At 51.1% G+C, this 13,562-nt stretch overlaps 1 protein-coding gene across 3 annotated transcripts; it reads left to right on the top strand.

The window, feature by feature from the left end:
- Positions 1-2,981: 2,981 nt before the first annotated feature.
- UNC93B1 (unc-93 homolog B1, TLR signaling regulator) lies at positions 2,982-12,170 on the top strand (the record flags this gene model as incomplete). Of its 3 annotated transcripts, XM_080912851.1 has the most annotated exons (12): positions 2,982-3,077; positions 3,450-3,591; positions 3,928-4,081; positions 5,506-5,667; positions 5,864-5,996; positions 6,088-6,210; positions 6,327-6,420; positions 6,668-6,792; positions 7,462-7,644; positions 7,952-8,225; positions 10,829-10,947; positions 11,499-12,170. In XM_080912851.1, 12 exons carry the CDS (start codon positions 2,982-2,984, stop codon positions 11,811-11,813), a joined length of 1,920 nt encoding a protein of 639 aa, XP_080768977.1. The 3 variants fall into 3 exon arrangements, with proteins under 3 accessions (XP_080768977.1, XP_080768978.1, XP_080768979.1); XM_080912852.1 differs by lacking the exon at positions 6,088-6,210; XM_080912853.1 differs by lacking the exons at positions 6,088-6,210; positions 7,952-8,225; positions 11,499-12,170 and having other exon boundaries at positions 10,829-10,945.
- Positions 12,171-13,562: the final 1,392 nt, after the last annotated feature.

The following is a 13,562-nucleotide window of genomic DNA, read 5'->3' as shown; positions in this document are numbered from 1 at the left end:
TCACTCAGTGATGAACTGGATCTGGAATTATAGGAATTTATGCCTAAGGTTTAGGAATTCATACCTAAGCCCTTTTCTTCTCTCAACTGTGTGATCACAAGAGAAAAGAAACTAGACCAGTTCCCCAGGATGGGGTTCTGGGACGGTGCTGGGCTTACAGGTGTGAGCTGCCACAGCCTTTTCTTCCTGTGAGGAACACTGGTCACTGTCATAAGAAGAACTTAAAAACATGAAATGTAGCAGGGTGGCGGTGGCTCACGCCTTTAATCGCCGCACTTGGGAGGCACAGGCAGGTGGATGTCTGTGAGTTCAGGGCCATCCTGGTCTACAGAGTGAGTTTTAGGAAAGCCAGGGCTACCCAGAGAAAAACCTTGTCTCAAAAAGCTAAACCAAACCCTGTCTCAAAAAGCTAAACCAAATAAACAAATAAACAAACAAACAAAAAAAACCCCAAATCATGAAACATTGTTGTAGAGAAGTGTCAGGAAAGCATGTGAGTTATAGCTGCCCAGTACTGGGGTCCACCTCAAATTGTGTGGTCTGACTAGAGATAGAAACCTTGTCAAGTTCTCTGTTCTGCAAGTCATAGCAGGTCACCTCTGCTCTGACAAATTTTTCATAGTCCACCTAAGTGTATGTGTGTACATATATATGTACACATATAGTGCATGTGTGTACTAATACCACATCACGCTATGGAGGTCAGAGGACAACCCACAGAAATGTTTCTCTTCTTCCACTGTGTGGTGCTCCAGGATTGATGTCAGGTGGCCAGATTAGACAGCAAGCCTCTCTACGGGTGAGCCTTGGTTTTGAGCCTAATTTCTGTTTTTAAGTCAGTGGCTGACTGAAAAGAGGGCACAGACTTAGGTACATGATACTGGCCTCTGCCCTGGTACCCAGAGACCTCTGCCAATATGATTGATGGTGAACTCCTGGGAGGGGTGGGGCTTCTTTTGGGTGCTTCCTCTCAGCTTCTTTCAGAGGATCTACGTAGCACAAACCACACATATCACACACACAAACCACATACTGTACACCCTGCACACACACACACATCATACACATATACCATACATACCACATATATATCATACACTATACATCAAACACAAACATGCATATATACACACATAGATACGTCACACACAGAGACACATCACAGACACACCACACACACATAGACACATCACCCACACACCACACAATGATACATGAGACACACACAGACACACACAGACACACACCACAGAGCCCACTGAGCCCACTCCCTTCGATACAGCCCGTACCAGCTGCCATCTTTTCATCATGCCTCACCTGCCCTCTCTGTCCTATAGAATTCCATCCTCTCGGGGTCTCAACTGCCATTCCCAGCACTGTGAACGCTCAGCCACAGGCTCACCATGACCACCACAGGAGGCTGTGAACGCTGGTGTCCACTCTGCAGCCACACGGTGTCAGAACTTCCTAGTGCCTACTGTGTCCCCCCCTGTCCTGTGTCCTCCGTGCCCCACATGATGGCAGCACCCTGTCTCTTGTTCCTTTAAAGACAGTGCCTCATGCTGCAGTCAGTTCAGATTTCAAACTAGAGATGTGGCAAGATGACCCTTTGACTCCTGGGTCCCTTTTCTCTCTTCTTGTGTGTTGGACTTACAGGCGTGCATAGCCATGGCCAATGACACAGTGCTGGGGAACCACCCAGGACTCTGCCCATGACAGGGGGCACCTGATCAACAAGTTACAAGCCACCCCTGTTCCCGCCTAGAGCCACTAGGCACCACACTGTTTCAGCACAGCAGCACCCTCTGTCGTCTGGACAGTCCTGCCAGCCAAAAGCACAGATCCCCTGCAAATTTAACCTGTCCCTACACCTCAGGCCCTAGACTCCCCAGTGACCCTTCTTTGTCACCTATTCCTTCATCCGCTCACCTGTTCACTTTTACTGATACTCTCCAGGAGGATGCTTGGCAGGTCTCTGTTGTATGCAGGAGGAAACTGGGGATGGAGAGGTAGAGTCGGGTTCTTAAGTTTGAGTCTGGAACAAGCATTTTTCTCAGGCTGTGTTCCAAGATGCAAGCAATTGTGGCACACACACACACACACACACACACACACACACCCCACATCCATACCACATATACTCCACACACTACATCATACTACACACCACACACATTATATATAACACATACACCAAACATAACCACACACTACAGCTCACATACCACACATATACCACAATATACACTATATATATACACACCACACATACATGTATACAGACAAAAGCCACACACACAAACCACATATACACCACACACATGCCTACCACCACACAGACAAACCATACCACACACACTAAGCACACACTACAGACTACACACATATATCACACATGTACTACATACACCATACAAACACACCACACACATAAACCCAACACACATACGCACACAAACCACACACTACACATACTGCACATACATACACATGCATCACACACATCACATACACATACTATAAACACCATACATTTCACACCACACACAAATAAACCACACCACATAAAACCACACACACAGGCTGGAGAGATGGCTCAGTGCTCTTGCAGAGGTCCTGAGTTCAAATTCCAGCAACCACATGGTGGCTCACAACCATCTGTAATGGGATCTAATGCCCTCTTCTGGCAGCTACAGTGTACTTAGGTAGAATAAAATCTTTTTTAAAATACACATACACACATAACACTACATACTGCACACACATACACCACACATAAACACAAAACCCACACATGTATACACACACGTACCACAGATATCACACACACACACACACACACACACACACACACACATGCACCATGCACATACTTGTGGAAGGGGGCGGTCCACGGGGTGGGGCCGACTGGACGGGGCGGTCTCTGGTGGAGGAAGTGCTTGTGGTGGCCCAAACTGCAAGCCCTCAGTCTCGATCTGGTCATGGAGGTGGAGCCTCCGCTCTACCCTGTGGCTGGGGCCGCGGGTCCTCAAGGGGATGAAGACCGGCTCGGAGTTCCTGATGGGCCAGAAGCTCCCGTGAGCAGGGCGGGAAACAATGGGTCAACGGGCCGACTGCCCCGCGGGGCACCTGGGCGGGGAAGGACCCTGGGATGGGGGTCCCTGTACCCTAGGATGAGGGGCGGGGCTCTAGACAGGGGACTGGTGTTTCAGAGTAGGGACGCACTCCAGAATGGGGGATGGGGCTCTGAGTGCAAAACTGGAACTCGGAGTGGGGAGCATGGATTTAGAGAAGAGACCAGGTCAGGGGGAAGGGACCCTAGAATTGTGGACTGCGGGGACCCTGGGATGGGGACTAGGTCTCTGGTGGGAAACCTGAACTCCTGGAAGGCGGAGTAGGGTCAGGAGTCCGACCAGGGAGTCTATGTGTGATTAGCGATCGGCCCACAGCTGGACGAACTCGTGGGCGCGTACCCCAACTACAATGAGGAGGAGGAGGAGCGTCGCTACTACCGCCGCAAGCGCCTCGGAGTGGTCAAGAACGTGCTGGCGGCCAGCACCGGTGGCACTCTCACTTACGGCGTCTACCTGGGTAGGGCGGACACACAAACCCTGCCATCCCTCTGCCACCCCTCCCCCTCCACTCCCGATCTTGGAAAGAGAAACCTTGCGGCCAGCTGGCCTCCTTCCCCTTTCACTTCCCGGGTCAGTGCTGCTGTTGCCGTTCGCTTGGGACTGGGAGGAGATGCCACCGACCAGTGTGTCCATAACCCAGCCAGAAACTAAGTGCGGGTGGATGGGAATGGGAGTCTTCCTTATCCCGGTCCTGATGAGCATAGGAAAGGGTCGCTAGGGTGACCCTTAGGTGAGCTTGTTTGGCTGCTCTGAGCCAGACTAATTAAAACCCTCCGCGCTGCTCCGTTTCCAGGCCTCCTGCAGATGCAGCTGATCCTGCATTATGATGAGACCTACAGGGAGGTGAAGTACGGCAACATGGGGCTGCCGGACATCGACAGCAAGATGCTGATGGGTATCAACGTGACGCCCATCGCTGCCCTGCTCTATACGCCTGTGCTCATCAGGTGCCAAGCTGCTGTCCCCGCCCCCACCCCCGACTCCGTGGGGTGCAGAAAAACGATTGGACCATAAAGCCACAGCTGCCCTCGTGTTTTGGAGGGAGGGGACGGAGAACTGCAGCGAGGCCTTGCTGGTTTGGGAGAGTGAGAAAGAAAGGGGGAAATCCCAGCTATAGAGGAGGAATCAAGAGCTCCCACACACATACACACCATCTGCACATTTGGTTTCGTGGGGGCTCTGGTTTGGTGGCATCCTAATAGACAAACTGTGACTTCCTGGGCTACAGCCTTGAAGTACCCGGCACAGCACAGCTTCTCAGCCCAAGTGAGCCATGACTGTGTTGAAGGGCAGTGCTCACAGAAAAGGTCTTAGTTGCAGAGGCTCAGGTTGGAGCTCTAGGGTGTACATGGTCCAACCTCCTGGCCACTGCAGAAATTCCCCACAGCCTGAGGAAACTCCTGAATGGGTAGATTGGAAGGAAAGGTTTATTTCATTTGATAGGGTGTAGTCCATCATCCAGGGAAGTCAGGGCAGGAACTCAACCAGGTAGGAGCCTTGAGGCAGGAGCTGATGCAGAGGTCATGGAAGAACACTAATTACTGACTGCTCTCTGTGGTTTGCTCAGCCTGCTTGCTCTCTTGCTTTCTTTGTTTCTTTGTTGCTTTTGTTTCTTTCTTTCTTTCTTTCTTTCTTTCAAGATTTATTTATTTTATGTGAGTACACTGTTGCTGTCTTGAGACACACCAGAAGAGGGCATCAGATCCCATTACAGATGGTTGTGAACCACCATGTGGTTGCTGGGATTTGAACTCAGGACCTCTGGAAGAGCAGTCAGTGCTCTTAGCCACTGAGCCATCTCTCCAGCCCCTATTTTATTTTATTTTATTTTATTTTAACATTACATTTATTTGTGTGTGTGTGTGTGTGTGTGTGTGTGTGTGTGTGTGTGTGTTGGTATGTGTGGAGGCCAGAGGTCCATCTTATTTTGTTTCTTTGAGATGGTGTCCCTCACTGGGACTCAAGGCTTGTCACTTAGACTAGGCTGACTGGCTAGTGAACCTCAGGGACTGCCTATCAGGATCTCCCAGTGCAGGGATTACAGATGCATCTGGTGCACCTGGCTTTTCACACTGGTGTTGGGGATGAAACACAGGAGCCAGTGCTTGCTTAGCTTCCTGGGCCTGTCCTCTTGTTTTCTATCCTTACAGTGACTGTGAGAAGCCTGAGCCACGGCCTGTGCCATTATCTCAGCTATGACACAGGCCACTCCACCAGCCAGTGTCTCTGAGATTGTATCTGTGAGCCCTTGACTCAGGCTAAGGCTTCCCCTGGCCTCCCTTAACCTTAGTATCTGGAACCTGAGGCTCTGATGGTTTCAGACCACTGCAATCCCTGGACCTGTGGTACTAATGTCTCTCCCTCTGTACAGGTTTTTTGGTACCAAGTGGATGATGTTCTTAGCTGTGGGCATCTATGCCCTCTTTGTCTCTACCAACTACTGGGAACGTTACTACACACTGGTACCCTCTGCTGTGGCTCTGGGCATGGCCATTGTGCCTCTCTGGGCCTCCATGGGCAACTATATCACCAGGTAAGCCTGGTGAGCAGTGAACTGGTTGAATATTTATTTCTTTGCCAACTTTAGCAAGGGGACCCCAAGCAAGCCTTTTACTCCCCTGGGCCTCAGTATCCCCTCTGAAGCTGGCTAGCCTGTAGTTGTAGTTGTAGGAGGGAGAGGTGTGGCAGAGGGCAGCCTGGGGAAAGGCCTCTCACTCTCTGTGTTCCAGGATGTCCCAGAAGTACTATGAATACTCCCACTATAAGGAGCAAGACGAGCAGGGGCCTCAGCAGCGCCCACCACGAGGCTCCCATGCACCCTATCTCCTGGTTTTCCAGGCCATCTTCTATAGCTTCTTCCATGTGAGTGCTACAGAAGCCCTGGGGGAGGGGGAGCAGAGGGGAGATAGTCTAGATTCCACATATATTACAAGCTATTCCACTGTCTTCTCAGCACTCCCGAGCCAAACCCTGCTCTCTTACCTCTAGTGATGGAGACCTCTTCCCTGTCCAGAGTTCAGGAAGAAGTTCTCCTGCCATGGGCACCCCATCACCACTACAGGGCTGTCCGCAAAAGGTGGGAGCGCTTCTGCTCCCCACCACCAGAGGCCATGTCCAGACTCCTCCTCAGCCCCCACCTCCTATCTGCTTCCGTTCCTGGGCTCTGACCCCTAACAACCCTCCCACCCACAGTTGAGCTTCGCATGTGCCCAGCTGCCCATGATTTACTTCCTCAACTACTACCTGTATGACCTGAACCACACACTGGTCAACGTGAAGAGCTGCGGTCAGTCCAGGGGAGGGGCAGGACCTCCAAAGCTTGCTTCCCTTCACACTCACTCACACAGCAGACACTAGGCCCACCCTTTCCGCTTTCGGGGCTGCATGCATGGAGGTGGGGAGTGGATGGTGCCCCTTCACAAACTGCCACCCCAAAGGAGATTGCTTGAAGAATCCTTACCCGCCACTACAGCCCACCTTCGCCCACCTCTGTAACCTGATAGCCTAGCCATGTCTCCGCCCACCTTTCCCAGGCACTAATAGCTATGGCATCCTGAATGGCTTCAACAAGACGGTTCTCCGGATGCTGCCGCGCAGCAGAAACCTTATTGTTGTCGAGAGCGTGCTCATGGCAGTGGCCTTCTTGGCCATGCTTCTGGTGAGGCTCGGGTGGTTGGGAGGAAGTGGTGGGAGCAAGCCTGGTATGTGGGCAGGTCGGGATTGCAGGCTAGGAGCCTAAAAGTTAGGATTGAGTTCTGGTTGCAGGAATGACGCCTGTAGATTAAGGCTGGAGTTGGGATGTCCAAGGCTATAGGAAAAGGACAAAGAGGACAGGTCGCATGGGGCTGGCAAGTGTGGCTCAGGACTGAGGGCAGTACTGGAAGGCAGAGCTAAAGCTCTGAGGGACCCGAACAGGGAAGTGTGGCTTTAGGTCAGAGGCTGAGCTAAGAGTGTGCGGAAAGGGAAGGCGGGGCCTCCGGATGTGTGTTGAAGCCTTTCGGTAAAGCCACAATTTAAAGTGAGGCTTGGGGGTGTATTGAGGCGGGCCTTTGGGACTGCAGCTCATTTCTTTTTCTCTTTTGGTTTTTGAGATAGGCTATTTCTTTGTAGTCCTGGTTGTCCTGGAACTCGTAATGTAGACCGGATGGCCCAAAACTCACCCAAATCCTCTTGCCTCTGCCTTCTGAGTGCTGGGACTAAGGACCGGCGCCACCACACCCTTAGTTGAAGTGTAGGCGTATCTAGGGCGGAGTCTCAAGCTGAGACCTGTGGGTGTGTCCAGGGCGGGACATCTGGCTGATGGTCCCTTCACAGCTCCTTTCTGCAGGTGCTGGGTCTGTGTGGAGCCGCTTACCGGCCCACGGAAGAGATCGATCTGCGCAGCGTGGGCTGGGGCAACATCTTTCAGCTGCCCTTCAAACACGTGCGTGACTTCCGCTTACGCCACCTGGTGCCCTTCTTTATCTACAGTGGCTTTGAGGTGCTCTTTGCCTGCACTGGTTTCGCCCTGGTAAGAACAGACAAGACGTCTGGCTAAACTTGAATTTCAGATGCATAGCATACACATGTATAAACATGTATAAGTATAACCTGAATTATTCCCTTCCCTCTTTCTCGTCCTTTTCTCTGCCCCACTGCCTTTACCATGAACAAATCATTTTTCCATAATAATTACAGTGGTGATGCTTTCACCCTTCCTACCAGCCTTAGAAGGAGTTAGTACCAGGAGATCCAGAGAGGTTCAAGTGTGAACCAAAGTGGTATCTGATGTGGGAAGGACTCGAGACTAACTGGCCTCTTCTTGCTCTTCTCCTTAGGGCTATGGCGTGTGCTCCATGGGGCTAGAGCGGCTGGCGTACCTGCTCATAGCTTACAGCCTGGGTGCTTCCGCCGCCTCAGTCCTGGGGCTGCTGGGCCTGTGGCTGCCTCGATCCGTGCCCCTCGTGGCTGGGGCAGTACTGCACCTGCTGCTCACCCTTAGCCTCTTTTTCTGGGCCCCAGCGCCTCGGGTCCTCCAGCACAGTTGGATCTTTTACTTCGTGGCTGCCCTCTGGGGTGTGGGCAGTGCCCTCAACAAGACCGGACTTAGCAGTGAGTACAGCCTTAGGAACTGGCATGTCTGACGTGAGGGAGAGGCCGGCTGTGGTCGCCTCTAGGTGGTTCAGGACAGTTGCATCCTATGGGTTACAATGGACACTGGGGAATCTTCCCTGAGGTTCTGTGGACATAGTTGAGGCAGGTGAAGATTGCTTGGCACAGTCTGGGGTGGAAAGACTTCTGTGGACACTGTAGAGATGGTGGGGGAAATCCCATGCATACTTTGAAGGATGTAGGAGTTCCATGCTGTGGCAGGTGGGCATCACACTGAGGGGTATACATGTGAAATCCTGTGGATACACAGGGTGGGTGCGGGCTCAGTGAAAAGACCTGGGGAGAGTATATAGAAACGCACACCAGTGTTCAAGGGACATGGTAGCATAATTTCTGTACCACAGGAAGCAGATCTGGAGTCCAGGCCCCAGGGAGGGGAAGGGAGCCAGGCGCTTTTTCAGCGTGTAGGGGCAGAACTGGACTCTTTCTTTCTGTTTCTGTTTCTCAGAGCCTGGCCTTCCCCATATAGATCCCAGACTGGCCTTGAACCCATAGAGACCCACATATTTCTACCTCCCTAGTGCTGGAATTAAAAGCATATGCCACCACATTCAGCCTTTTCCTTTTTCTTTATATTATAAGTTTTGAGACAAAGCCTTACACTGTAGCCCGGGCTGTCCTGAACTCACCATGGAGTTTGGGCTGGCTCTAAACAATAGTCGATCTTATCTTAGATCCCTGAGTGTGGAATTATGGGCCCACCTCCTTTTCACTTTTTTGTTAATTATATATATACTGTAGCTGTCTTCAGACACACCAGGAAAGGGCATCAGATCCCATTACAGATGGCTGTGAGCCACCATGTGATTGCTGGGATTGAACTCAAGACCTCTGAAAGAGTAGTCAGTGCTCTTAACCATTGAGCCATCTCTCCAGCCCTTTGTTGTTGGTTTTTGTTTGAGACAGGATTTCTGTGTATCTCTGGTTATCCTTGAACAAGCTCTGTAGATCAGGCTAGCCTCGAACTCAGATATCTGCCTACCTCTTCCTCCCAAGAATTAAAAATCAATAATATGTGTATTTATTTATTTATAATGCATATGCGTACGCATGTGGAAGTGCAGGTCTCATGGCATGAATGGGGAGTCCAGAGGATAGTCAGGGGAAGTCAGTTCTCTCTGTGTAACACATGAGTCCTGGGGACTGAACACAGGAAGGTTAGGCTTGGTGACAGGTGTCTTTGACCCACTAAGCCATCTCGATGGCTCTTCTTTTTCTCTTTTCTTCTTTCTTTTCCTTTTCTTTTTGACATGGCCTTTCTATGTAACCTTGGTTGGCCTGGAACTTGTTATGTAGACCAGGCTGGCCTCAAACTCACAGAGATCATCCTGTGTTCGTCTCTCCAGTTTTGAAGTTAAGAGTGTGTACTTGCGTACCCAGACGGGTGTTTGTTTGTTTGTAATGAGAATCTAGCCCAAACCCAACTTGCCCAGCCTCAGAATCCATGCCCAAATCTGGGCTGCTGGGTGAGACCCTGGAAAAGACACTATGGTAGGCCAGGATTTGGCTGCATGGGGCTCTCGGGGTATGTGTGAAATGTGTATGTGTCAGCGACAGGCAGCTGGCGCACGTGAGTACAACCTTGTAGGTTGTCCTTGCTGGCACTGCTTCTCATGGTCTGGTGCTGTTCACAGTTTCAAGCACCCCCCCACACACACACCCCAAGCCTCATGCTGGGCATGTTCCTGTCCTGAGCAGTTAGCAGCCACAGTCAGCCAGGCCTGTGTAATCTTCTTACTTCAGAGCGTCAAACCCAACAGATAACTCATATAAGCTCTTTTTAAAAATTGGGCCAGCTCTGGAGATTTAAGTTGTTTTCCTTAAATCACCTGCAGTGTGAACTTTGAACCTTTACCTTTTCCAGTCCTGAGCTCTGGAGTTTCAGTTCCAGTTGCCACCTTGAGGTGGTCTCTCAGGAAACCAGTCCCCACCCACTCCGCCCCGGGCTTGCCTTGTGAAAAGCTGATTGCTGAAATGTATAGAAATTAGGCTCTGGTTATGCTCCTAGAAATAAGACTCAGATTCAAAATATATTTACAAATTCCTTGGCTGTATAGCTAGGCTCTTCTCTGATCGTAACTAAAATATATTTTAGTTAATTAGTAACTATAGTTAGATCATAACTAAAATGTCCCATTTATTATAACCTACGCTCTGCCATGTGGCTGGACTGTGCTCAGGTACCGTGTATCCTGCTGCTCACATCTTCCCAGGCTGGTCTCCCAAGTGTGGTCCTATCCCAGAATTCGTTCTGCCTTCCAGATGCCCTACCTTCTATTTCCAACCTGAGCCAGAGGCCAGAGGCTTTTCTCTTTCTGCGCCCTTGGCAAGGTGGAGAAACAGCAACTTAACTCTTGGCACACTGGGTAGTAGAGGGTGTCTTGCGCCTCTGAGCTCATCTTGACAGTGTAGTAACCAAAGTCTCCAGTAGGGGTCAGGCAAGGATCAGCACGCAGCTCTTGCTGGTACTCCAAGCGCAGTCTCAGGAACTGAGATGCAACTGGTACAGGGTTCCTTACCTGCTTTCTTTCTTTTACTTGCAGCACTCCTGGGCATCCTATATGAAGACAAAGAGAGGCAGGACTTCATCTTCACCATCTATCACTGGTGGCAGGCTGTGGCTATCTTTGTTGTGTACCTGGGCTCCAGCTTACCCATGAAGGTGAGGATGGGTGGAGCTTGGGTGTCCATGCCTCACTGGGAAACAGACCCTGATTTCACAGCCTCCTAAAATGCACTACTTTCTAAAGGCCAAGCACTAAACCAAGGGCCCCTTAGTCTATAGGGTATACCCAACCAAACACCCCACTTACTGCTTTACTGCTAGCCTTGGTGCCTGTGGGCACACCCAGCTGAACTGTGGGTGGTCGGATCACCTGCTCACTAGCTTCTGGACACCCAGGGCCTCTCATTTCATCTCTGTAGGAATGAGCTCCTCCATGTTTTTATGTTGCTTTGTTTTGAGTCTCACAATATAGTTCTGGCTGTCCTGGAACTCAAACTCACAGAGATCTACCTGCCTCTGCCTCCCAAGTGCTTGGATTAGAGGCATGCACCATTACACTGGGCTTGTTTTGTTTTTAAGATAAGGTCTCACTAGGTTTCTCTGCCTTGGAAATCCTGGGTGAGGGGGCTGGGAAGTGGAGAGCCAGGAAGCGGGCGAGGAGGAAGACCCTGAAGGACTGCGGTGTCTCTCCTTTCCCTTGCTCCCAGGCCAAGCTGGCAGTGTTGCTGGTGACCCTGGTAGCAGCAACAGCCTCATACCTGTGGATGGAACACAAGTTACAACAAGGACTGGTCCCGCGACAGCCACGCATTCCGAAGCCACAGCACAAAGTTCGCGGCTACCGCTACCTGGAGGAGGACAATTCAGATGAGAGCGACGCAGAGGGCGAGCAGGGTCCGGGAGACTGTGCAGAGGAGGAAGCACCACAGGCAGGGCCCCTGGGTGCAGAGCCAGCTGGCCCCTGCCGCAGGCACTGTCCCTATGAACAGGCTCTGGGTGGTGACGGGCTTGAGGAGCAGTGAGGAAGCCAGGGTGGCCAGCCTGGCCTTAGACTCCGCTTTCCGGCTTCCAGCCTCAGTTTCCTGTGTCTCAGGTTCAGGATCTTCCTGAATCATGCTCCATCTGTCAGAAGGATGCTCTTTCCCTTCTCAGAGCCTGAGGCCTCCTATTCCTGTTTAAGGGATGTGCGTCCACCTCAATCAGCCGGATTCCTTCCCAGCATGCCATAGCTCAGGTTGCCCTCTGCTCCCAGTCTTACGGTGTAACAACTTTTGACTGGAGCTCTGCATTTCTTACCCGCAGGCTCCCCCACCTCAGAGCAGGGGGCTTTTTCTTTTTTAGATAGAAAATAATCAATAAAGACTTTTGTATTTTCTGGAGAGGGTGGAGGCTGTGTTCCTGTCGACCCCATGCAGGTTTTTCCTCACAGAGCAGAATCCTTGGGTGGTTGTCGGGAGGGTTCAGTTACCCCATTGAGGATGTGTCCCCTCTAAGCCCCATCAAGACCCATGTCTTCTCTTGGAAGTACAGCCTATTGGCTGCACCTACCCACCCAGAAGTGAGGGTCACAGAAATGGTTTGCAGGGACCGGGGAGAGGAGCACAGTCTCTCCTGAGCCTAGAGAACAGGACAAATGCTAGAGGCCACTCTTCCTCCAGGTGGCGAGGGAGAGCCCACCCATCATCCCCTACATGTACCGCGGCACACAAGCGAGGTCTTTGCCCTCTTGAAGTGCATCTTGCCAGCTCAGGGGCTACCTTATTTATGGACCCTGGATAAACTTGGTCACTGCTCTTTTCTTTGACAGCCTCAGAAGCAAAGAAGAGGCCAGACCCCTGTGACCCTGTCCCAGGCCTTTTCTTCACACCCATCATTTACTCCACAAGGCTGTCTGCTAGGGCTGTGTTTTTTCTATCCTTAAAGACCCCTGACCCTGGCTGAAGGCCATACCCCTGTCCCTATCTTACAACTCCATGCCAAGCTCTCATGAGTCCTCCTGCCGCTCCCCAGGAACAGCTCCCCTCCCCTCCATCCTCTCTAGCCTCTAGCCATCCCTGGAGCTGGGCTCTGTGACCTTGGAAGGAGTCACCCAATGGAGTCCTAGGTTGCTTCTCTGTGAAATGTATCTGCGTAGGAGGTAGGAGAATTGTTAGACCTTCAGAACCAGAGTACAGGCCCTAGGGGGAACTGTCAGGGACAGCTGGAGATGCCAAGCTTTCTAAGGATTTTGGAAAAGCAGTCTGCCTTGTACACACTGGGTGACAAGCCAACCAGAAACACTGTGTGGCAGGCAAGTTTGGCAACAAGCCGGTACTCTGTCTGTGAATTCAGTCCGGGTGTGGTCTCTCATTGCTCGGGAGACTGAGGTATAAGGATTGCTGAGGGTTTGAGGCCAGTCTATGTGGCTTTCCGAGCTCAAAGCCTCATCTACTCGTTTACAAAACAAGTTTGAAACTGACTTTGATTACACTATGAAACCCTGTCTCAAAGCAAACAAACACAGGCTGGAGAGATGACTCAGTGGCTAAGAGCACTAACTGCTCTTCCTGAGGTCCTGAGTTCAAATCCCAGCACAACCACATGGTGGCTCACAACCATCTGTAATGGGATCTGATGCCCTCTTCTGGTGTATCTGAAGACAGCTATGGTGTACTTATATAATAAATAAATAAATTTTTAAAAACAAACAAACTAACAAGCACAACAGCCAAAACAAATAGCCCTCAGAATCCCTCCACAGAATCAGGTGTGGTTACATCCTGGTGGCAAGA

Source organism: Micromys minutus (assembly GCF_963924665.1).
Source record: "Micromys minutus genome assembly, chromosome: 2".
Classification (NCBI taxonomy): domain Eukaryota; kingdom Metazoa; phylum Chordata; class Mammalia; order Rodentia; family Muridae; genus Micromys; species Micromys minutus.
Note: the sequence above shows the minus strand (reverse complement) of the source record. Positions and strands in the feature narration are given on the sequence as shown.